Here is a 26,041-nt window from a genome sequence, read left to right as displayed (position 1 = left end):
ACAGGGCTCCGCGCTCGGGAGCCGAGCCTTTTCTTTCTAACACCACTCGCCTTTTCCGAGTCGGTTCCGCGATAGAGGTGACCGGACTCCCTGAAGCTCATTTTGCAGGTGCAGAAAAGTGTCCGCGCAGTTCCCAGTCATGGTGAGTGTGGGCCCCTGCATGCTGCCCACCTCCGGCCTTCGCGCCCGTGTGTGGAGTTTCTTGCGTTTGAAGGACTGTTGGGGGAAGGCTGTGAAAGGGATTGTCCTTCGCTCCCTTTGGAAAGCCCCGACTCATCTTCTGGGGACTGTCGCAGGGACCCGGTAATTGGGAAGGGGTTGATTTACAGCTGGGGGTTCTTAGAAGGACTTTAGAGACATCGCTGTCCTTGGAGAGGCGCGATCTCAGTCCTTCTGCATGTTGAGGGTACAGAATACGAAGCTGCGGATTTTCTCCAAAGCACGGTATAGGGGTTTGATAAGGACGATAAGGTTTGAAATGGGAGGGGGTGTTGGACCCTAACCTCTTTTTCTCCTCTTAAGCCCACAGTGTTTTTAAGGGATTTTGTCACAAAGCCCTTGAAAGCAGAAGGCCCTCACTGCAAAGGTAGTGCTTACCAGATGCTCTGGATTGCGATCTACGTTTTCGGGAGAAGTGTTTCCGCCATATCTAATTTCACGAAATGTTATTTAAAACCTGTTCGTTGATCTCCTTTTGTTGTACCTGGACATGTTGCAGTGACGGCGCCCCTAGCCAAATAATTAGTGCATTTTTTTTTTTACTGATCTGTGTGTTAGGAATTCTAGAACCACTACTTTTAAATGTTACACAATAAAACCATCGTGTCATGAAGCTTTGGATCCCAAGATATGGACATCTTGTCTCTGCTGAAAGGGAGGAGGGAGGTTGGTGAGGGTACTGACGTAGGAGTAATCAGCATGCTGTTTGAAGGTGACATTTGACATCAAACTGAGAGACTGCTTCATTACTTGTATTTGTAGTTGAAACGGTTTTTCCTCTGTTATTTCAAAATACTAAAATGAGTGGGGAATGTGGAAAAATATTTGAAGGAATTGGAACATTTCCAGAACCCGAAAAGACGTGTTTTCAGGGCAAGGGGATTACTTCTTCCACCTTCATAAGGGAGCCAGTAGGGACAGCTTCCAATTCTCAGTAAGTGTTAAACCTAGGTTTCCTACTTATTTTGTCAGATAACATAATTAGTCATTTAAATGATGGTTTCAGTGGTTTCTGACCTAGTAATCTTAGCAAGAAAGCAGAGGTACTTATTATCAGAGAACCTCAGACTTAATCATTTTAAAACTGGATGGAACCTTTTAAAAAAAAATCTTGACCATCTTAAAATTGAGTTTATTCAAACCCAAAAAGAATGTGATTTGCTCAAGGTCATACAACAGTTTGCCCCCAAGGATCTCACATACTTTCCATTTTACCATATTGTATCATTCAGACACATATCAAGTCATTCTGAAATTTTATTTTTAGTTGCTGAGGTTCTGGATGAAGATACAAGCTCATACTGCAAATACAAACTAAACTATGTATCAGCATTTATATTACTTGATGGTTTTACAATAAGAATATTGTAATTCTAGAATTGGAAGGGAATTTGGAAATTATTTCCTCTAATCTTAAAACATAACCTGGTGAGGTCAAATGATTTTCCCAAGGTCACAGAAAGCTCCTGGGCCCCCATTCTTGCTTTGTTTTTCTACACAGTATATCAAGCCAGGCCTCACCCCAAGAAGGTCACTCCAGCACCAAATAATGTCCATGAGGAAGAACCCCCCTGCCAGTTTGCTGAAACTGCCAGCAAATTCTCACATGACTCAATCTCCTTGCCTCCTCAGGAGAGTGTGTGAACAATCACTGAGTTAGAAAAGAGCCATCTTTTGTAAGCTATTAAAATCAGGTTTTTCTCAAGGAGTCAATTCTTTCCTTGTGTCCATAGGGAATGACAAACAAGAATAAACTGTATGAAGGAATCTGAATACTGTTTGTCTTTTATATTACAGAAATATATATAAATGAGAAAGTAAAAAAGGAACACATGGGTCTTTCTGTAGAATAACAGAAGGAACACTTAAATTCAAGCTTTACAACTGAGACTTGAACACATGCCCAAGACAGAGCCTGCATCTGCAGGAAGGTCATTAGTGCCCTGCCAAGAGCAAAGACATTCCTTCCTTGGATCTTGGCAGACTGCCCAGATATCTAAGCAAAGAATAGTAACCTATCTTCACACTGTAACATTGTGAAAATGTCAGTGGGAATCTCCCACCCTCCTGCTTTTCAACTGCAACGTTGCAAAGAGCAGACAGAACCAAATAGGCACTTCTTTCCTGTTTCATCACCAGACATTTCAGACACTAGGCTTGATACTACTCTTAACAAGATGGAATCACCTACCTGTGAAAATAATTTGCTCAGTGATAGAGAAGAAGGAAACTGCTCAGGTGAAATTCGTGCCTGTTCATTAGTTGCCCACAACCCCTTCACTAGGGACTGTGGTACTTTGAACCCATTTTTTTAGTAGCTAAAATAAATGCCTAAAATTGACTATTTTTTTCTAACCATCTACCTGACTTTCTGGGAGGTTAAGCTTTACAGATAGTAATGTTTACTTTTCCCCTCATTGCTTATCGTAGCTTGCTTTCATTGAAGTAACATGTGTTTATGCTTTTCTTAACTCTTACTTTCCTTCATCCAACAAATCCTTGTTGAATGCTATATGGGAGTGCAAATTTGAGTCAGAGGCAGACTGTTCTCCCGGAAGTTTCACAGTCTAGTGGAGAGTAACAGCCACAGGCTACAAGAGTCCTTAGAGGAAAAACCTGAGACCTATAATTATAGTGCTTGCTACATACTGTTCTTACTGCTTTGTATGTTAACTCTCTCAATCCTTATGACTACCTTATTTGTTAGGTAGCTGCTATTATTATCTCCATTTTACTATGGAGAAACAATACAGTAACTTGCCTAAGAGCATACAGCTGAGTTGAGGAATCAGGATTTGAACCAGAAAGCCTGGCTCTAGAGACCATCTCTTTAACTGTCACACTCTACTGCCTCTAGCCCCCTGTTTTAAAAAATTGGCTTATCCTCTTGTTTCTTGCATATGGTTCACTAATGGAGTCTCTGGCCTAAAATAGTACAAGTTATGTAACAAAAGAAGACTTACATTAGAACTACTGACATAAATAATTTTGGTAACCATAGCTGGAACTATTGTCATTATTTCCAGCCTTCTCAATGCAAGTATATATGAATAAAACGATTTTTTAAAGCATGTTGGGTTTGCTTCCAAACAATTCTTTTACATTTCCAAGGTTTTGATAGTAATTTTACAAGATCCAGCAAATATTTGAGATTTAGCAAATGTTTGAGCTCTAACTACATGCCAGGCATTGTTCTAGGCAGCTGGGATACAACAGTAAATAAAGAAGACAAAGCCCCTGTCCTTAAAGAGCTTGCATTCTAAAGAGGGAGGGGGAATCATTTCTTCCTCTGTTTCTTTTTCCTCACCTGCTATACTTCAAGGAAAGGGGAAAATGACAGAATTTAAAACATGTAAAGACCATGTGATAGAAAATAAATATATACAATAACAGTGCTCTTTATAAACCTAAAGTCTATTTGGGAACATAAATATGTATTGTATTAAAATTGGATTATTGGGGGAATTATTGTATTTTGTATATTTACAGATATTAAAGCATAGGGGGAAGTTGGTGAAGAGTATGGGCAAGAGACCCAGAAGGTCAGGAAGAAACTCTCCATAGTTTTTTCCCTTTTTCTCCACTCTCACCCTGGTCACCTCTCTGAAGAAGAAACACATACATAGTCTGCCGTGTTCAGATGCATTTCTCTACAACAGTTGACACTTTCCTGAGATTTTTCTTCCTCTGAATTCTATGGGTACCAGATTGCTAAGTGCTGCTGACCTCCAGAGGTTAGCGTTTGAAGGTTAGAAGGAACTTTTCAGGTCATAGTCTCCTTCTATACTAGAAGCATGACCCCTCTCTAAGAGGGAATTCTAAATATAAAGAAATCTAATCCTCTATCCCCAGTCACTTCAGCCACTTCTCTAGTATGGGTAACTGTAGAGGTGACACAGAGTGGAAGTACATTTACCCAGTATTGTCAGAGAAAGGAACAATTCCCTTGATTGAATTTTTCCATCTAATTAAACTTACCCATTAAGTTTCCAGGCATTTTTGTTCAGCTCTTTTTAATAGAAATATTTCTATCTTTTTAATTCTCTGAGCTTAATTTAACTTATTTTTAATGACTCAGGGGCGTCACTTTGAATTATATATATTTTTTGTCCATATGTTCATATTTTATTCAGGGTCTGTAAGATGACTTCCATCTATTATAACTAATATGTTCTTTGTACTTTTTCCCCTTCCTCCCCTTTAATATTAATTTTCCCTTAAAATCATGTTGTCAACTGTTACCACATGTTGCTACTGTTATTTATTACTTAATGCTAAAATTTTTTACAATCCAGATACTAACATTTTTTCATTTTTCTTTCTCCTTAAATAAATATAAGCTTATTTTTTCTTCCTCCAAGTAGTTAAGTTGAATCATGATTAATAGTTTTATAAAAACTTTCTGGCTCCTTCTAAATGGAAAAAAAATTTTTTTTTTTTTGCAGTACGCGGGCCCCTCACTGTTGTGGCCTCTCTCGTTGCAGAGCGCAGGCTCAGCAGCCATGGCTCACGGGCCCAGCCGCTCCACGGCATGTGGGATCTTCCCAGACCGGGGCACGAACCCGTGTCCCCTGCATCGGCAGGCGGCCTCTCAACCACTGCACCACTAGGGAAGCCCTAAATGGAAATTTTTAACCGCTATTACTCCTCTTACTGGTTTGAAGGATTCTTTTCAGCGGAAGGGAGTGGGGGATTTGCATAAGAGGATTTGTAAGGTTCTAGTGGCCGCCAGGGTTTGTATCATCACATAACGCACATCAACATCGTTAGGCCTATTTTAGTGGTAAAATATCCTAAAAAAGATGGATAAGATTTTGTAAGTAAATCCAAGATAGCAGGGAGAGTTAAATAACACCACATAAATATGCAACCAAAGGACACATGTTCCAGAAGTTGCTTAGTTGCTTTGTGCATGCTGTGTTTACTGGGACAAGTCTGGGATAAACGTCTTCTACTAAGCCAGATGCGAAGAGTCTTTAAAATTTTACATTAGCTTTTAAAGTATGTGGTTGTCTTATTATAGAGAAAATTCTGAATATCTTTAGGGTAAAATAGCATTTTTTAATAACGTGTTAATGGGTCTCTTTCATTACAGTCTGAACCAATCCGAGTCCTTGTGACTGGAGCAGCTGGTCAAATTGCTTATTCACTACTATACAGTATTGGAAATGGATCTGTCTTCGGTAAAGACCAGGTAGGGGCAAGTGTCTGTAAATCTTAAGTAAAAGTAAGAACATTTTCAATAAAACCCTGTATTTAGTTGCAAAGAAATGTTTAAATGGTAAAGGAATGGATAATCCCAACGAATGTACTAGGCACATGGCTATAAGTGGAATCTGGTAGCTTATTTATATGCACCTCTCTGGGCATTGTAAATGCTTTGCAAATTAGAACTATTCCGCCTACTGTTAAGCTGACTTGGTGCAGCCAGCAGGTATAATGACAGTAACTGTTAGGGAGAGTCACGTGGGAGAGAAAGTTGCTGAATCAGCACTTTCTTATTCATAAATGGTCTTAAGACCCAAGAGTTGGACAGGCACATAGGCTTCCCAGTTTGAAGCAGGCACCCCCTATTCCAGCAGGTCTGATTAATGTACACTAAAATCCTTTCATACAGTATTCATTTATCCATTCTCTTCACCCATGGATATCAAGTTCTTCCTTCATGCCAGATACTGTGCTTAGCTCTCTGTGAACTGAAATTAGATATACAGCCATCAACAACAACAGCAAGGTGTGGCATGTCACTTCAACTTGATATTTCTTCCATGTACTCCTTTAAAATTCAGTAATGGTGATTCCTCTTACTGTGTCTGTTAGCAAACCGTTGCTGGTTTTATAGCATTCCTTTTTAAAGGACACCTGATGTTAGACACCTGACTTCCTAAAATAATTATGACTAATTAATGGGAATTATACACATATACACACGAATTAGCAAAAACTCTGTGAAAGGACTTTTTCTGTGACTAAATGACATAACCTACACTGACAGATGCTGTCCTTGCTGTTTATTTGGCAGCCTATCATTCTCGTGCTGTTGGATATTACTCCCATGATGGGTGTCCTGGATGGTGTCCTGATGGAGCTGCAAGACTGTGCTCTTCCCCTGCTGAAAGGTGAGTTGGGGAGTGGAGGAGAAAGGGATTTTATAGTATTTTACATCTTTAAAAAAACAGATTTTAGAGATTTGTTAACTGGCCTCTTAATTAGAAATTATTTCATAAAAAGTTTTTGTTTTTTGAACTACAACTACTTGTTAAGATATATACCAAGAATAAATAAGGGTAAAAGTGTGAAATAACCTGTATAAGATAAAAGATTATGCTTTTTTCCCAACATGCCTATATGTAATTTATTTTACCAATTAAGTATAATATTGCACAAGGGTTATCCACCTGAGTTTGTCCACCCTGTGTTATTATTTAAATTCTATTTAAATAGTAATAATAGTGTCCTGTAATGGAGAACTTTTTCAACTCTAAATGATGTTTTCCAGAACCATATGCTGCTTGGGGACTAGAAATTAGTTGGTCCCCATATATAGTCCCACCCCATCTGCCAGTTGTCAGGTTAAGATGTAATATAAATTGTTCTAATCATATACTACATGGTTTGAGAAAGCCTAAAGCCATGGTTTGAGAAAGAGTTCTGCTAAGAGTCTTTGAGACTCAATGAACAAGTAACAAATGTAAGACGGAAGTCCTAAATTTGGTTGAAAGGCTCATTAAAATATTAGGTCAGGTTGTAAACTAATATGAATATTTTTCTTTAGCTATACCTTCATCATCTTTTTTGGGGGGAGGGAGGGTAAGGATTAATTAATAATACTCTCAAAGAGGATTGCACAAATCAAAAATGTAAACACGCCCAAGAGAAACAATGCTCAAAATTCATATATCTCTGTTCAATAAACATTTAGTAGAAGGGGTACTCTGCCATCTCAATCATTTGGTTGCTTAGTTATGTAAGAGAATGCATTACCCTGTCCAAGCTATTCTGCTGGCTCCCCTTCCTCACGCACTGTTTCCAAATCAACCTCCTCTGTCGCTTTTTCCATTTTTATTCCCTTCTCTACCAGCGTTCCCTCTGCTCTCTCTAGTGGGCCCAGGTTACAGTTGGCTTGTCCTTGGTCAGCTGTGAATATGATGGGAAGAGAAGGTTCAGCAGATAAGGGTGCATGGCTGGGAAGAAGATGGATATTTTTTCTCCAGCTGGTGCTCTTATGTATACTTATTTGGGGACTTACAGAAGCCTGACTGACACAAGTTCCTGGTCTAAAAATTTATCAGTGACAACACTGTATCCTGATTGTCTTAGTACCTTTGGGCTGCTATAACAAAAATACCATAGACTGAGTGGTTTATAAACAAAAGAAATTATTTCTTATAGTTCTGGAGGCTGGGAAGTCAGAAATCAAAGAGCCAATAGATTGGGTGTCTGGTGAGAGCCCAATTCCTGGTTCACAGACAGCCATCTTCTCATGTGTCCTCACATGGCAAAAGGGGTGAGGGAGCTCTCTGAGGCCTCTTCTATAAAGGCACTAATCCCAGTTCATGAGGGGTCCCCCTCATGACCTAATCACTTCCCAAAGGACCTACTTCCTAATACTATCACACTGGGAATTAGGTTTCAACATATGAATTTTATGTGGACACAAACATTCAGTCTATAGCATATGGCCTTTTTAATACAGTCACCAAAAGAAAGCCATGATATATAACTGATGCTTCAGCAACTCAGGGCTTAGTGGTGCCAGTCTTCCCTGCAGTGGAAAATCCGAGTACAATTTATAGTTGGCCCTCTGTTCACGGATCCTCTGTATCCACAGGTTCAACCAACCTCAGATTGTACGTACTGTAGTATTTACTGTGGGAAAAAAATCCACATATAACTGGTCCTGAACAGTTCAAACCTGTGTTATTCAAGGGTCAACTGTATGTTCTTCAATCAAAAAGCAGGTGGTGTATTGGACTGACACTGCAGCTTAGTGGTTGAAATCTGGACCAATCTTGACTTATAGCCCCACTCCTTTTTGATAGGCAGCTAATTAATCTCTTTAAGCCTCATTGTCTTCATGTGTAAAGTGTTAAAATTAAATTTGACAAAAGAAATCTCTTAGTGTTATTCCTTGCAAGAACGTCTCAATAAGCATTGTTTTAATTTGATTGATATCTTAGAATTAAAGTAATTATGACTTAAAAATTAGGTGAATTAGTTTCTCTTTTGTGTTATCTGTGGTAATTAATGTGAATAATTAATGTTGCCTTGAAAGTTACCTTGCATCATTATAAAAGATAAAAGCTATAGAGTTTTGAAATTAAGATAATTATTGAAATAGGAAAAGCAAAATAAATGTATTGACATTTCTGCTGATGTTACGGTTGTTGAATTAATATATTGCCTTTCTTTTTTTAGGCCCCTAAAACTTTGATCAATGTGATTTGTAAAAGTAAACATTTGCTACAAAGTGAAAGAGTTACTGGGTAGATTCAGTATGAAAAAGAGAACCTCAGACTTTGGCCTTTAAGTAGCTCTGCATATTTATTGCCATGTTCACAGATGTCATCGCAACAGATAAAGAAGAGATTGCCTTCAAAGACCTGGATATCGCCATTCTTGTGGGCTCCATGCCAAGAAGGGATGGCATGGAGAGGAAAGATTTACTCAAAGCAAATGTGAAAATCTTCAAATGCCAGGGTGCAGCCTTGGACAAATATGCCAAGAAGTCAGTTAAGGTGACCAATGCAGTATTTTACTGGGTTTTTCATTATCAGCAGTTGAAACTTCTGCTTTCAACATTTGAGTGAAAATGAAAGTATTTGCCTTTTTTTTTTCCCAGTTCTGTGCGATGGTCAGTAAATACAGATACAGAGTTTTGCTCGATTAGCCCTCCCTTTCTAGGTTTTGTTCCTATAGTGTAGAAATCTGTATTCTGAGGGGCTCAAAAATACTCTGCCTATTACCATGACATGGAGATTTAATATTAGTTTGTAAACCTATAGAGAAGGCACAGAACTTTCTGGTGCCTTTTAGCTGTGTGGGACTATTTGTTCAGACATTTGGATTTGTGTTTGTGATTGTGAAGGGAGATGGCTGTAAGCTGGGTTTGTTCTTAGTCACAGGAGGTAGGGGCTTCTGAATGCTCACTTTTTCTCCAGAGGAATTTCGATATGTTCGTCTCTTGAGGAGCTGAGTCAGTATGACTTCCTATTCTGTCTCTTTGTGTTCAACCTATTTATTTTGGTTTCTAAATTTGTGTTATTATTACAGTAAAGCCTCCTTTTACCAATTAAGTATCAGTTACCTAGAACTTAATTGTCATAGCAAAAGGGCTTGCTAGTTAGAGATTTTTCTGATTTTGATACACTTCTTCCACCCAATTCTGAATTCAAAGAAAGGTAAAAGAAAATTTTATAAGTTTTTTTAATGTTGCCATTTATAATGTTCTATCTTTTATAATACTTCATAGACACCTGAATTTTTGCTTTCTGCAGACTTTATTTCAAATAGTTAACTTTTATTTTCTGTAGTCATTAACAGAAAATAATAGAAATGAGTTGGGTAGAAATCCCCAGGTCTCTTAGTAAAAAAAAAATTACAGGGTTGCTTGGAGTTGTAGTACTGCTTGCATAGTAATTGCGTCTTAGCCACAGGTGTCTTTCTTGGGGGAAATACACACCGAAAGTGGAGTAGTTAGGGATAGCGGAGTATCATATCTACAGCTTGCTCTCAAATAGGCCAAAAAAAAGACTAAGGGCAGTGTGTGTGTGTGTGTGTGTACGCGCATGTGCACGTGCACAGTAAGTGAAAGAGATGGGGCAAATTGGAGAATCTGGGTACAAGTAATGTGGGAGTTAGTCTTTGTAATATGCTTACAGCTTTTCTGTAAGTTTGATATAATTTCACAGTAAGTTTTTTTTTATCATTTTATTAAAGATTTTTAAGACTTGTAAAACATGTTCACGTATACATTTTCCTATGCTGTATTGTAATTCACTGCATCCTATACCTACCCCCTCCAAAAAAAAAAAAAGAAAAAAGCCTGAAGTGCTTTCTCCTACAGATTGATTCAATGGGTGTGAAATGTTGGGACCTGGTATTTTAGCAACCAACCCAGTTAATTCTTAGGATTAGGCAAGACTGAGAAACATTTTTCATTCATAAGGGCAAATCATTGTCCTAAAGTAAACTTCTCAAGTAGAATTTCTTTCTTGGACTACTTCTATAAGAAGGAAAACTTTTATGATTGAATAGAACTCTGAGATAGAGCCCTAGGTTACTAGTTTTTTATGGCAACTAGATAAATGCTGTCTCTGTTTTGGCAGAAAACAAAATGACTTGTGTACATAACAGTGGTTTTAGTAAATGTTTTCAGTAGTCGCACCAAATATTAACAAGGGGGAAAAGTTATTAGAACGGAGGATAGAAACCTACTAGAAACTAGAAACTGCAATAATAACTATACATACTTAGCTTACACAAACTTGATATGAAGGCTATGTGTTACATGTCAGTCATATTCTAAGTTGGTTTAGTTAATCAGTTATGGTCTGTAGCTCTGCTGTGCCTCACCTACATCCTAGGTTATCGTGGTGGGAAACCCGGCCAACACCAACTGCCTGACTGCCTCCAAGTCAGCACCGTCCATCCCCAAGGAGAACTTCAGTTGCTTAACTCGTTTGGATCACAACCGAGCTAAAGCTCAGGTAAGAAAAATGCCTTTTCAAATCTTATGAATGTTCAACTTTAAACCCTTTTTCTCTCACTTTTAAAGTAGCTGAATGATAGTTTGTGCTTTTTTCTTGTTGTTTTGTTTTAGTAGGAAGCTATTCCAATTTGTTAGGACATCTTTAAATCTAATCTCTTAAAGCAGCTGAACTTTGTACTTAATTTTCTCAACTATATTTCATTTCCTAACTTTAATTACACATCATTGCTAATGTCCTCTTAGTACAGTGGTTAAAAATTAGTCATTAGCATAGATAATTCACATGATGGCACACAAATTATTTTTGTCAGATGTATAGGAGATTATAATAGAAAAACTTGAGCTTTGTATGTTATATGTAGTTCTGCTTTTTTCCCTACTGCTAAGCATTCAAGCTTGATTTTAATTTTATATTTAATTTCATTTTCATTTTTATATCCTCATACTCTACATGTTTCCATAAAATTTCTTAGTTTTCACTACTTAGTAGCTAAATTTTAATTGTTATCCAGTTTCCGTATCCCTTGGAGCCTTAGATAAATATGCTAAGCAGTCAGTGACCAGGGTATTAACAATAGCTTTTTTTTAGTTAGAGGCCATGCCACTCATCTGTGCTAGTTTCCTAGGCTTTCTCAGATCTAGACAATCCCAGTGCCTTTAGATGTCATGACAAAGTTCTAGGTTTTGGACATAACCTCTTTCCTTTTCCCTAGCACCTTTCTGACCATCCTCCTTATCCATAGCTCATCTGCTAGATAGGTCTATGAATTTAGTTCTTTTTCTTCTAGAGAAGACAACATTGTTGAGTTTCAAGAAAACTATTTTTACCAAATGATGGTGTGAGGTCTAAGTTGAAAAACTGTTACCAGATTCAGCGGGTCCATCACTTGGGGTGCATCGCCAATGAATATACCAAGTACTTTCAGTCAAAGCAGAAGTGTTTATTCCTTGTGACAGTAAGGAAACAGGTAGATAGCTCTCAAAGCACTGTCTCTCCAAATAGCCAGATCAGGGACATTTTAAGCTAAGGGTACATGTATATTCATGAAAGGGTGAGTGTAATCTTCAACGTAAACGTGGAGTTCTAGATGCATTTGCACAGTACAACAACATGCTCAAACATACATGCCTTGCATGTTCAAAAATGGCAGAAATTCCAGCCCTTGGGGTGGAGATTTTAGCATTAAAATGAGGCAAAGGTCACCCTAGGTTGACAAAATCCAGGTACCTAGTTGAGTGAAATCACAAGGGTCAGCAAAGGCTCATTCCTTAGGCTCCAGTTAATCTGGTGACTGAGTGAGTGCTTGAGGGGTTTTGGATGCTGCAAAACAGCTCAAGAATGTGTTTCAGGCTGATCTTTACCTTCGAAATAGGACAGAACAGGGAGTCTTTATAACTGATTTGTTATCTTTGCTATGGTTACTTCTCATGCCTAATAACAGTTGTTTGTTCTTGCATTCTTTGTTCTTTCTAAAATCATTAATTACTGAGACCTATTCTTTGTTTCCACATGAAGACCTAGGAGGTCATAGCTCACCTTTCTCCCAATCTCCTTAGAACAGAAGGGTTCTGAAATTCACACTATTTCTTAACCTAAGCTTGTCTAGTGCATGTTACAGTTTCTCTTATTGCCCAGTATTCTACTCCTGCAAGACATGACATACTCTAGTTTGACCCCATACCTTCCTTATTACTGTCTGGCTAACAAAACCACTGCTTTAAACTAAGAGCTTTCAGCTCTGGAGGGCCCAGTGAAGGAGAAAAGTATTTACATTTAAGTTTCTACACTAAGCTGAATGCTTTACATCTGACTTGTCATTTACTTCTCATAGTAGCCATATGAGATATCTGTTATTATTACTGTTTTACAGATAAGAAATGTGAAGCCCAGAAAGGTCAGGGAAACTGCTCAAAGTCACACAGCTAGTAAATGACGGAGTCAGTAAAAGGGTCTGCCTGACTCAGGACCCTCATGTGTGTTCTTACAAAATGGGATCAAGTGACTTAATCCATTCACTAGCTCTGTGACCCTGAGAAAGTATATTCAAGCTATAAAATGGGATAATAATTGAATCTACCTCAGATGGTAGTTATGTGAACTAAATGAGATAAGATCTATGTTAAGACCTTATCCTGGTGCCTGTCACATAGTAAAAACTCAGTAAAGGTTGGCTGCTATAGTTATTATTCATAATGATGATGATTAAGAGAGATATAACCAAGGTTTGAAAAGAGTCACACCTCAGAAATCTCTCAGTTAATTTAGAAGGTCTTTGGATAACAAGCTTAAATTGCAAATATTTCCTGAGAGGCTTTGGGCTGTGAGCTGGGTCTTTTTCCTTGTTATTTAGCCAGTGTCCAGGGGCTGGGAAGAAATGGGAGTTTGTTTGAATGCCTGGAGGCAGGAGATTGGGGTACTGTAGAACAGTTAGGAAGGAAAAGATGATCATCATAGTTGTTGCATCTGTGGACTCTGGATTACCAGATGCCAATTCACTTAGTTACAACAGGAAAAAAGAGGTAAAATGATGACACCGACAAATTTCCATCTTTGCTGTTTGACCTGAGGCCTTGGTGGAGGCAGGCATTGGAAAATTCTGCTTCCAGAAGTACAGCTAAATAATACTTTGATCCAGTGCCTGCAACAGTTTTCCTTGCGGGGTGAAAGTCTGAGTGAGGAAAGAAGGAGCCATCTCATCATACTTTGACTTTGGCACGTGTTCCACCATGCCAGTCTGGTACAATGAATGCTGTTAGAAGTTTCCTTCTGCTGTAGAGGCTATTAATCCAGTGAGAAAAGTAACAAACCCAAAGATTAATTTTTCTTACATGAATGGATACTAGTCTTCCATAATTTATTTTGGAAATCAGAGCTCCTAGCTACCTAGTGACTGTTTATCACCTGCAGAAATCCCCTGTGTATTTGCAGGCCAGAGCTACGTATGTTGTCTGCTGACCAGGTAATTTGGCAATGAAACCAGTTAGGTGGTATCGGAAAGAAGAAAATTACTAGAGCTGGACAATGAATCAAAAACTGTTTAACAGATCTGTGTGACAGATGTGAAGTGTCTGAAGGAGCAAGGAACTGCTAGCCTGGATACATGGTAGTTTAGACTAGCTCTGACATGCATGATATTCTCAGAAACTATATATGCTGGGTGCAAAGTACTGGCCTTTGCTATCCAGACAGAAGTGGATTAGCTCAGGAGATCTAAAGAATAAGAGGACGTGGCCAGTAGGACACAGGAAGTAAGGGGAGCCTCCTGTAGGGAGGATAGGCCTGCAGGCAGTTTGTCCTCACTGTACTTTGGAGCAGCTGAAACTGACATTCAGCAGAGTTATGGTTTCTAAGTTCTTGATAATATACATCTTGGCTCAGTCACCCCAGTATAAATATTCCTTTTTCTCAATGACGCCAGCAAGTCCTTTGCAAGTCCTTTCAGGTCATGGCACACACAGAAAATGGTACTCACTGCACAGCACACCACTCTACCCCAACCACTAAGCAGATCAGTAGCTGGGTACCCCAGAAACCAACCATCCAACTAATTTGTGAAAACTGATATGGTAGTTAATAGTCCTAATACTTGCAGAACTCTAAATGAAGCAGGGTTTAGATCAGAAGTGATTTTAAATGTCAGGAACAAAGAATTTTAAGTTATTTTTAAAATCTATTTGAGGACTTAAGAAATGAGTCTCGACTTATTTTAAGGGTCAGTGAAAGTAATCACAACTTGCTTCTTACTGACTGAATAAATTACCGTGAAGATGAGTCAAGGCATTGCAAACATTTTAGGTAATGGCTTTTTTAATCTTCATTCCTTTTGGTTGGTTGGTTGTCATTTTATTTTTTACTCTTTAATTTGGAATAATTATAGACTTAGAAGAAGTTGCAGAAATAGTACAGAGAATCCCATGTACCCATCACCCACTTCCCCCAGTGGTGACATCTTACATAACTATAGAGAATTATCAAAACTAGGAAATTGACTAAACTACACACAACACTGTTAACTAGCTTTACTCAGATTTCTGCAGTTTTTGTATGTCTTTATGGATGAGCCTATGACATTTAACCATATATATAGATTACTATAACCACCATAGTTTCAAGAAACAGAACTGTACCATCACCCACAAAAGAAGTCCTATTCATGTTGCCTCTTTATAGTTACACACTCCCTCTCCTTTCCTAAACTCTGACAACCATTTGTCTGTTCTCCAACTCTGTACTTTCGTCATTTCGAGAATGTTTTAAAAATAGAACTGTGCAGTAAGTAACCTTTTGACACTTTTTTTTTCCCCACTGAGTTTAATGCCTTTAATATCCATCCAAGTTGTTACATGTATCAGTAGTTCATTCCTTTTTATTGTTATTCCATTTATTTATTTAATTGTATGAATGTACCACGGTTGGTGTTGGAGGACGGAGGGAACAAAAAGTGCCCACCAAACTGAGAAGGTATTTTTGAGACCTTAAAATGAGGCAGGCAGCTCCATATAACCAATGGATCAGTTTATTATAGGGTAACTTACTCATAGGGTGGGATCAGGATCAGGTGGACAATGATCCAGAAGCATTTGCAGCTGCACTTCATACCGCAGAGGGACCATGGGGACGATTCTATAGGGTATGGGGGTAGGTGCTTTGAAACAGGACACGCATTTCTAAGTTAAGATTTATGAATGGATAACTAGTCTCGTGGGCGCCAGGAATATGTCAAGGAAGGTTTTCATCATTGTTTGGGGACCAGCAGAGCATAGAGGCTACCTGGTCCTAATGTTTATTGAACAGTATCTATTAACTACAAAGCCCTTGATGTGATTCACTTCACAGGTCAGTTTTAAAGGATAGAAGAAACTGTAAGGGCCTGAGATGGCGTCATTTATGCTAGCAGCCACACTTTGTTTAACCATTCTTGAAGGACTTTTGAGCTGTTTCCAGTTTGGGGCTATTGGTATCCTTGTTTTTAAAATTTCTTTAAAATATCAGTGTGTATTCCCTTTGCTACATGGTGAATACACAACCAGAGCTTTGATGCAGTGCTGCTGTTATTTATGTGTGCAAAAGCTGTGGATTCTGGTACAACTATTTTTTTCTCTCATTCTTATTTTAACATAAAGGAAAGAAAAATCACTCACAATGTCACCCTAATACATCAGCTTTTAAAAATTTTTTTTCCAAAACCTTCTCTTCTAGATCATTATAAATTCTGCTATCTAATTAGGAACAAATTACAGGCATACATTAGAGATATTGTGGGCTTGGTTCCAGACTACTGCAATAAAGCAAATATCAGAATAAAGCAAGTCAATGAATTTTTTGGTTTCCCAGTGCATATAAAAGTTGTATTTGGGTGCTTCCCTGGTGGCGCAGTGGTTGAGAGTCTGCCTGCCGATGCAGAGGACACGGGTTCGTGCCCCGGTCCGGGAAGATCCCACGTGCTGTAGAGTGGCTAGGCCCATGAGCCATGGCCGCGGAGCCTGCGCGTCCGGAGCCTGTGCTCCGCAACAGGAGAGGCCACAACAGTGAGAGGCCCACGTACCGCAAAAAAAAAAAAAAAAAAAGTTGTATTTGTACTGTAGTCTATTAAGTATGCAATAGCATTATGTCTAAAAAATATATACATACCTTAATTTAAAAAGGCCTTATTGCTAAAAGAAAAACAAATGCTAACCATAATCTGAGCTTTCAGCAAGTCCTCATCTTTTTGTTGACTGGGGGGGTCTTGCCTCCATGGTGATGCTGTTGACTGATCAGGGTGGTGGTTGCTGAAGGCTGGGGTGCCTGTGGCAATTTCTTAAAATAAGACCACAGTGAAGTTCACCATATTGATTGATTCTTCCTTTCACAAATGATTTCTCTGTAGCATACAATGCTGTGTGATAGCATTTTACCCAGAGTAGAACTAATTTCAAAATTGGGAGTTAAACCTCTCAAACCCTGCCACTGCTTTATCAACTAAGTTTATATAATATTCTAAATCCTTTCTTGTCATTTCAACAATCTTCACGGCATCTTCACTGGGAGTAGATTCCATCTCAAGAAACTACTTTCTTCACTCATCGTAAGAAGCAACTCCTCATGCGTTAAAGTTTTATCATGAGATTGCAGCAGTTCAGTCCCATATTCAAGCTCCACTTCTAGTTCTCGTTCTCTTGCTGTTTCCACCATATCTGCAGTTACTTCCTCCAATGAATGTTGGCAGTTTGCCCTCTCCCCAGGAATCACAGATGTTCTTAATGGCATCTCAAATAACGAATCCTTCCCAGAAGGTTTTCAATTGACTTTGCCCAGATCCATAAGAGGAATCACTATCTCTGAAAGCTATAGCTTTATGCAATGTATTTCTTTTTTTTTTTTTTTTTTTTTTGCGATACACGGGCCTCTCACTGCTGTGGCCTCTCCCGCTGCGGAGCACAGGCTCCGGACGCACAGGCTCAGTGGCCATGGCTCACGGGCCCAGCCGCTCCACGGCACGCAGGATCCTCCCGGACCGGGGCACGAACCCGCGTCCCCTGCATTGGCAGGCAGACCCCCAACCACTGCACCACCAGGGAAGCCCTATGCAATGTATTTCTTAAATCATAACACTTGAAAGTCAAAATGGATGTTGTGTTAGCAGGCACATTATCCATCAGAGCTCTTGGTGACCAGGTGCATGGTCAATGAGCAGTAATATTTTGAAGGGAATCTTTGTTTCTGAGCACTGGGTTTCAACAGTGAATATTTCAACAGGTTTAAAATATTCAGCAAACCACATTGTCAACAGATATGGTGTCATCCAGGGTTTGTTGTGCCATTGATGGAACTCAGGCAGAGTAAATTTAGCAGAATTCTTAACGGCCCTAGAATTCTCAGAATGGTAAGTGAGCATTGGCTTCAGCTGAAAGTCACCAGCTGCATAGCCCCTAACAAGAGAGTCAGCCTGTCCTTTGAAGCTTTGAAGCCTTGAAGCCAGGCATTGACTTCTCCCCCATAGATTTGAAGATCCTACATGACATCTTCTTCCAATAGAAGGCTGTTCATCTACATTGAAAATCTGTTACTTGGTGTAGCCACCTTCATTAATTATCTTAGGTAGATCTTCTGCATAACTTGCTGCAGCCTCTATATCAGCACTTGCTGCTTCACCTTGCACTTTTATGTTGTGAAGACAGTATCTCTCCTTAAACTTCATGAACCAACCTCTGCTAGCCTCAAACTTTTCTTCTGTAGCTTCCTCACCTCTCTCAACCTTCACAGAATTGAAGAGAGTTAGAGTCTTGCTCTGGATTAGGCTTTGGCTTAAGGGAATGTTGTGGCTGGTTTGATCATTGTGGCTGGTTTGATCGTCTATCTGGACCATTAAAACTTTCTCCATATCAGCAATAAGGCTGTTTCACTTTCTTATCATTCGTGTGTTCACTGGAGTAGCACTTTTAATTTCTTTTAAGAACTCTTCCTTTGCATTCACAACTTGGCTGTTTGGCCTAGCTTTGAGCTTATCTTGCTTTCAGCCTTCCTCACTAAACTTAATTATTTCTAGCTTTTGATTTAAAGTGAGGGATGTGCAACTCTTCCATTCATTTGAAGACTTAGAGGCCACTGTAGGGTTATTAATTGGCCTAAATTTAGTATTGTTTGTGTCTCAGGGAATAGGGAGACCCAAAGGAGAGGGAGAAAGGGGAACAGCTAGTTGGTGGAGCAGTCAGAACACACACAACATTTATTGATAAGTTCACTGTTATATGTGAGCAGGGTTCATGGCACCCCAAAACAATTACAATAGTAACATCAAGGGTCATTGATCACAGATCACCATAACAAATATAATAATAATGAAAAAGTTTGAAATACTGTGAAAATTACCAAAATGTGACACAGAGACATGAAGTGAGCAAATGCTATTGGAAAAGTGGTGCTGGTAGACTTGCTCAACACAAGGTTGCCACAAACCTTCAATTTGCAAAAACACAGTATCTGTGAAGTGCAATAAAGTGAAACACAATAAGAGGAGGTATGCCTATATACATCCAACTAACCATAATTTCTTTTCCGCACATTACCTTATCAAGTGATTAACAAAGTAAGCAAGCTGATTTTATTTAGATCTTTCAAAACATAACTTTAACCGTTTCTGGTACCACTGTACTATAAAACATAATTGATGTTCATATGACTACAAGGCATGCAGGATCCTGAAGTGCTTTCTGAACCTACAGCTAGAAATTGTTACTTCTGTTACAATTTTAGTATTATATATATTTTGTATTTAAACTCTTAACTTCAGTTTTCTAATCTATAAAATGAGGACAGCCATACTTTGGTATTTGAGTCCCTTCCAACTCCAAAATTTTATATTTAGGATTATTTGAAAATTACTTAATTTATATAGGTATAGATTAAAAGCTTCACCTAAATATGGAGAAAGTATCTAAATACCTGATTGGTCAGAAATGCTGAGGCGTCATCTCCAAGTAATAACAACAAAGCAAAGGTCACAGTTACGTGTTCAAGCAATATTAACCTCTTGCTTGGTGTTTTATATTTCATAAATCTACAATACAAATAAGTCATTCATAAACTGTAAGATGATCCTTACTCTTAAGCATTTTACTTAAATATTGTACCTTATAATGTTTCAGGCTCAGTGTTTGTTTACACTGTTAAACTCTTTTGGGAAACTACCAAGTGATAAAATTTGGGGGTTTTGTTTGTTTGTTTCCAAATCAAAATAACTCTTGTCTCCCCTTGACGTTTCAGAGGCTTTTTTTTTTTTTTGCGGTACGCGGGCCTCTCACTGTTGCGGAGCACAGGCTCCGGACGTGCAGGCTCAGCGGCCATGGCTCACAGGCCCAGCCGCTCCGTGGCATGTGGGACCTTCCCAGACCGGGGCACGAACCCGCGTCCCCTGCATCGGCAGGCGGATTCTCAACCACTGCGCCACCAGGGAAGCCCCAGAGGCTTTTTGTCTTAAGGACATTTGTCAAACGGGTCACGATTTGAAATTAAAAAAAAAAATTTGTTTTCTATTGAACTAGATTGCTCTTAAACTTGGTGTGATTTCTGATGATGTAAAGAACGTCATCATCTGGGGAAACCATTCCTCAACTCAGTATCCAGATGTCAACCATGCCAAGGTGAAACTGCAAGGAAAGGAAGTTGGTGTTTATGAAGCTCTGAAAGATGACAGCTGGCTCAAGGGAGAATTCATCACGGTGAGAAAAAGCCGGGAGCTCTCTTCACAGCCAAGCATCAAGAACTCTTGAGAAACACACTACATTACTGACCTGAGTGTGTCCCCAAGGGGTGGTGGGAGGAAACTCAAGGACAGCAGGCCTTTGATGAGTGCATATTTTCTTTGGGGGTCATACTAAGGCAGTCATAATCCAATCTGATCTATTGTGTAACCGTCAAGATTGATTGTTAAAGTGGGAAAAACTAGATACCCTCTAGTCATCCAGCTATCTTATAGAGATCTGTTTCTTTGTATGAATTGTGGTAAAACTTTCTGTGCAGGTTTATAGTTTTCACTTTTCAGGAAGACTGGTGCTTCTAAGTGAAATAGGTTAGTAAGGTCAACATGGAGTAGTTGAGTGATTTTGGAGGGGACACATTAAGCTATGGTCTCAGCCTTTCACCCCAGGAATAACACTGCTGTCTCTGCCTGCCCTACCCAGACTGTGCAGCAACGTGGCGCTGCTGTCATCAAGGCTCGAAAACTGTCCAGTGCGATGTCTGCTGCGAAAGCCATCTGTGACCACGTCAGAGACATCTGGTTTGGAACCCCAGAGGTGAGAACTCAGTGAATTGCACAGGCCACTCTTTTATTTTTGTCCTTTAATGCTATAATGTTTAAAAAAAAAAAAAAAAAAAAAAAACATAGCCTTGCAGTCAGGCCAGTTAGGTTCATATTCCACCTCAGCTGCTGACTAGCTGAGTAACCTTGGGAAAGTTGCGTAACCTTTCTGAGCTGTTTTATCATCCTTTACATGACATCTAACTCACAGGGTTGTGAGGGTAATGAGATGAAATATGGAAAGCACCTAGCAAACATGGTAGAGGTGACTCTTTTTTCTTCTTAAAACCTATATTGGGCCTAAAACTTTTAGAGGAAAACATAGGCAGAACACTCTGTGACATAAATCACAGCGAGATCCTTTTTGACCCACCTCCTAGAGAAATGGAAATAAAAACAAAAATAAACAAATTAAAAAATTTTTTGCACAGCAAAGGAAACCATAAACAAGACGAAAAGACAACTCTCAGAATGGGAGAAAATATTTGCAAACGAAGCAACTAACAAAGGATTAACCTCCAAAATATACAAGCAGCTCATGCAGCTCAATATCAAAAAAAAACAAACAACCCAATCCAAAAATGGGCAGAAGACCTAACTAGACATTTCTCCAGAGAAGATATACAGATTGCCAACAAACACATGAAAGAATGCTCAACCTCACTAATCATTAGAGAAATGCAAATCAAAACTACAATGTGGTATCACCTCACACCAGTCAGAATGGCCGTCATCAAAAAATCTACAAACAATAAATGCTGGAGCGGGTGTGGAGAAAAGGGAACCCTCTTGCACTGTTGGTGGGAAAGTAAATTTATACAGCCACTATGGAGAACAGTATGGAGGTTCCCTAAAAAACTAAGAATAGAACTACCATACGACCCAGCAATCCCACTACTGGGCATATACCCTGAGAAAACCATAATTCAAAAAGAGTCATGTACCACAATGTTCCTTGCAGCTCTATTTATAATAGCCAGGACATAGAAGCAACCTAAGTGTCCATCAACAGATGAATGGATAAAGTAGATGTGGCACATATATACAATGGAATATTAGCCATAAAAATAAACAAAATTGAGTTATTTGCAGTGAGGTGGATGGACCTAGAGTCTGTCATACAGAGTGAAGTAAGTCAGAAAGAGAAAAACAAATACCATATGCTAACACATATATATGGAATCTAAAAAAGAAATGGTTCTGAAGAACCTAGGGGCAGGACAGGAATAAAGATGCAGACGTAGAGAATGGACTTGAGGACACGGGGAGGGGGAAGCGTAAGTTGGGACGAACTGAGAGAGTAACATTGACATATATACACTACCAAATGTAAAATAGATAGCTAGTGGGAAGCAGCCACATAGCACAGGGAGATCAGCTCGGTGCTCTGTGACCACCTAGAAGGGTGGGATGGGGGGGTGGGAGGGAGATGCAAGAGGGAGGAGATAATGGGGATATATGTATATGTATAGCTGATTCACTTTGTTATAAAGCAGAAACTAACACATTGTAAAGCTATTATACTCCAATAAAGATGTTAAAAAAATTATAAAACCTATATTGGGCCATAGCTTCCTCATTTATAAAATGAGAGTTATGTTTCTCTAGCCTACTTCACACATAGATTGGAAGAGTGGAAAAAGATAATAACCGTGAAAGTTGCCTGACTGTGGAAGTGCCTGATAATGGTTCCTTACACGGTAATGAAGTCAGGCACATAGTAAGAACATGTCACCTGGTTTAATTTTGTTAGTTCATGTGTCAGTTGATATGTAAACTAATCCCTTAGCACCATGAGAATGTAAAACATTGTTATTTGTTATTTTCAGGGAGAGTTTGTTTCCATGGGCGTCATCTCTGATGGTAACTCCTACGGTATTCCTGATGATCTGCTTTATTCATTCCCCGTTACAATCAAGGTAAAGTATTTTGGGTTATTTTCCTCTGTCCTCTACTGGGAAAGCAGTTGTGTGTTTTTATTAATAATGGTATAATTTAGTCTAGAAAGTTGTTCCTTTACTAAATTAGACATTTTTCTCAGCTTTAAAATCATGTGAAGCACAACTTCAGGTCACTAAAATGTTGAAATTAATCTGGAAGGCAAGTTGCAACTCTCCCCACTAGACACATTTTGTTATTATGCTTCTAATATTGGATATCTACAAATATCATATTACTTCTAAATGAAGCAATGGTTCTAAATATTGTTGCTCTGTATTATAACTGTACTAAAGTCAGTCTTTTTTATGTTTGCTGATTAAAGCCTCATTTAAAGAGTTTTTTCTAGATTCAATGAGTTTCAGATTCAAGTGTTGAGTTTTCATCAGAATTATCTGTTAAGATCTGAATTTTGATTTGCTTCTTTAGAATCACACTTTAAAACATACTTCTCTAGATTAAGTTCAAACTAAGTTGTTGCTTGCTGGAACATCAATTCTAGCTTAATGATAAATCTCTTGGGACTTCCCTGGTGGTTCAGTGGTTAAGACATCGCCTTCCAGTGCAGGGGGTGTGGGTTGGATCCCTGCTCGGAGAGCTAAGATCCCACATGCCTCACGACCAAAAAACCAAAGCATAAAATAGAAGCAATATTGTAACAAATTCAATAAATACTTTAAAAGTGGTCCACATCAAAAAAAATCTTTAAAAAATAATTATAAATCTCTTATTTGCAATTATTTTCAAACAGGATAAGACCTGGAAGGTTGTTGAAGGTCTCCCTATTAATGATTTCTCACGTGAGAAGATGGATCTTACTGCAAAGGAACTGGCAGAAGAAAAAGAAACTGCGTTTGAATTTCTTGCCTCTGCCTGACTAGACAATCATTTCCGTGTTACTAAATGTCCCAAAGCTGAAGAATCTAAATGTCGTCTTTGACTCTAGCACCAAATAAAACAATGCTATACTTAAATTACTTGTGGAAAAATAACACACTTTAAAGATTGTGTGCTTCCTGGTACAGATTTGTGACAGTTCATCATCATGCTGTTAGTGCCGCATTCTAAAATAAACATATATTCAAATGAAGATGATTCAGACTCTAATTTCTAGATAATATTTTGTTTCTATTCAGAAAACAATCTTGCATGTTTCCTGGCTTGCCTAAGGGGTTATGATTTAAAAAAAAAAAAGTAAAGATAGAAAATGTTACAAGGTAAAACATAATTCTCTCATATTTAAATAGGATAGGAAAATCCACCTTGTGAATCAATCTACTCCGGAATATAATTTTAAACATTACCTACATTAGGCAATTAAACACATCATATACTTTAAATCTTAATTTATGCTTTGTGGATAATTTGCTTTTAACATTAGCTGTTAAATAGGCTGCAGATAATACTCTGTTAACAGTTTAATGCCATTGATGATATTAGAACCATCATTTTTATGACAGAAGAGAAAGGTAGGTAGTCTTCCCTTGAGGTATTCCTCTATAGCAGACAAGGATTCATTTACAATCCATAACTGGTAAATGCCACTGAAATTTATGCTAGTAGGAATATTCTTAATCTAAGTGTATTACTGGAAACATGCTGTTGTTCGAAAAAACCAGCCTTTTATTTCCAAAATCCATGAGGATAGGATACATCTATCTTTTCATCCTTGTCGTTAACTCTGTACATAAAAGATACTCAACATCATAAATCTCTCAGGGCCTAATACAGTGTTCGTGGGTGCCCAAATATGTGGCTGGGTTTGTTACTTAAAATCACCTATATTGGGGCTTCCCTGGTGGTGCAGTGGTTAAGAATCTGCCTGCCAATGCAGGGGACACAGGTTCAAGCCCTGGTCCAGGAAGATTCCACATGCCGCGGAGCAACTAAGCCCATGCGCCACAACTACTGAGCCTGTGCTCTAGAGCCTGCAAGCCACAGCTACTGAGCCCACGTGCCACAACTACTGAAGCCCACGCACCTAGAGCCCATGCTCCGCAACAAGAAGCCACCACAATGAGAAGCCCGCACACCACAACAAAGAGTAGCCACCGCTCGCCACAACTAGAGAAAGCCTGTGTGCAGGAACGAAGACCCAATGCAGCCAAAAATAAATAAATAAATTTATTTATTTAAAAAAAATTACCTATATCATGATCTCAATATTTCATATGTAGAAAAGAAAAAAGTGAGTGAAAAATACTTTTAGAATTGTTATTAGATATATGAAAATTTTCACATAGAACTTTAAAAAATTTATACAAGGAAAGTACGAATGTGGCAAACACACCCTTCTGTACTCTGCATGTGACACTGGGATTGGGACTCTGCAAACATTTCTTTACCAGCTGCTCCTTGTTAAAATCTGACCATAAAGGGTACTAGAGGGAGACTAGAAGGCTGAGGAAGAAGGAAAGATATGCTCCTGCTCCTCCATGTTGTCTTTCTCTAGCATTACCTTCTCTTGACTTTATAGGGAAGCCAGAAAAGAACACAAATCAGTCAAACGTATCTTTAAAACAGCAGTTAAGTGGAAGCACAAAGAAAAAATTATTTCATGTGGAATTAAAAAAAACGTTACATGAAGTGTGTGAGAATAAAAGTTATAAGAGGGCTTCCCTGGTGGCGCAGCGGTTGAGAGTCTGCCTGCCGATGCAGGGGACACGGGTTCGTGCCCCAGTCCGGGAAGATCCCTCATGCCGCAGAGCAGCTAAGCCCGTGAGCCATGGCCACTGAGCCTGCGCATCCAGAGCCTGTGCTCCGCAATGGGAGAGGCCACAACAGTGAGAGGCCCGTGTACCGCAAAAAAAAAAAAAAAAGTTATAAGAGCTAGGAGACACAACTGGAAGATATGGTATAAAGAAAATTAAATTTATTCAATAATGTGTTCACCTCTATTTTACCATGCATATTTTTAAATTTTATTTATTTATTTTTGGCTGCATTGGGTCTTCGTTGTGCATGGGCTTTCTCTAGTTGCGGCGAATGGGGACTACTCTTCATTGTGCGCGGGCTTCTCATTGCTGTGGCTTCTTATGTTGCGGAGTGCAGGCTCTAGGCGCATGGGCTTCAGTAGTTGTGGCACGTGGGCTCAGTAGCTGTGGCTCATAGGCTCTAGAGCACAGGCCAGTAGTTGTGGCGCATGGGCTTAGTTGTTCCACAGCATGTGGGATCTTCCCGGACCAGGGCTCAAACCCGTGTCCCCTGCGTTGGCAGGCGGATTCTTAACCACTGCGCCACCAGGGAAGCCCTATCATCCATTTTTATATACTGGCCTATTATTTGATTCTGTAAATTAACCTCACCCAACTCCTTAAAATCAGGGACGACATAAACATAAATGAAATGACAGTACATTTGAGAAAGAGCTGGTACATTCAGATTGAGAGAT

General features: G+C 39.0%; 1 protein-coding gene across 1 annotated transcript; it reads left to right on the top strand.

Annotated features, from left to right (window-relative positions):
- MDH1 (malate dehydrogenase 1) lies at positions 1-23,740 on the top strand. The gene is made up of 9 exons (XM_081253707.1): positions 1-142; positions 5,315-5,413; positions 6,242-6,338; positions 8,782-8,957; positions 10,806-10,928; positions 19,955-20,131; positions 20,594-20,707; positions 22,542-22,631; positions 23,402-23,740. The coding sequence occupies exons 1-9, from the start codon at positions 140-142 to the stop codon at positions 23,525-23,527; spliced, it is 1,005 nt and encodes a 334-aa protein (XP_081109833.1). The 5' UTR covers positions 1-139; the 3' UTR covers positions 23,528-23,740.
- Positions 23,741-26,041: the final 2,301 nt, after the last annotated feature.

Source organism: Mesoplodon bidens (assembly GCF_964165515.1).
Source record: "Mesoplodon bidens genome assembly, chromosome: 14".
In the NCBI taxonomy this organism is placed as follows: domain Eukaryota; kingdom Metazoa; phylum Chordata; class Mammalia; order Artiodactyla; family Ziphiidae; genus Mesoplodon; species Mesoplodon bidens.
Note: the sequence above shows the minus strand (reverse complement) of the source record. Positions and strands in the feature narration are given on the sequence as shown.

Bases quoted from the DNA above. Each gene is read 5' to 3' on its own strand.
- MDH1 (XM_081253707.1), top strand. The intron at 6,339-8,781 runs GTGAGTTGGGGA...CCATGTTCACAG, and splicing joins TGCTCTTCCCCTGCTGAAAG to ATGTCATCGCAACAGATAAA. The intron at 20,708-22,541 runs GTGAGAACTCAG...TGTTATTTTCAG, and splicing joins TCTGGTTTGGAACCCCAGAG to GGAGAGTTTGTTTCCATGGG.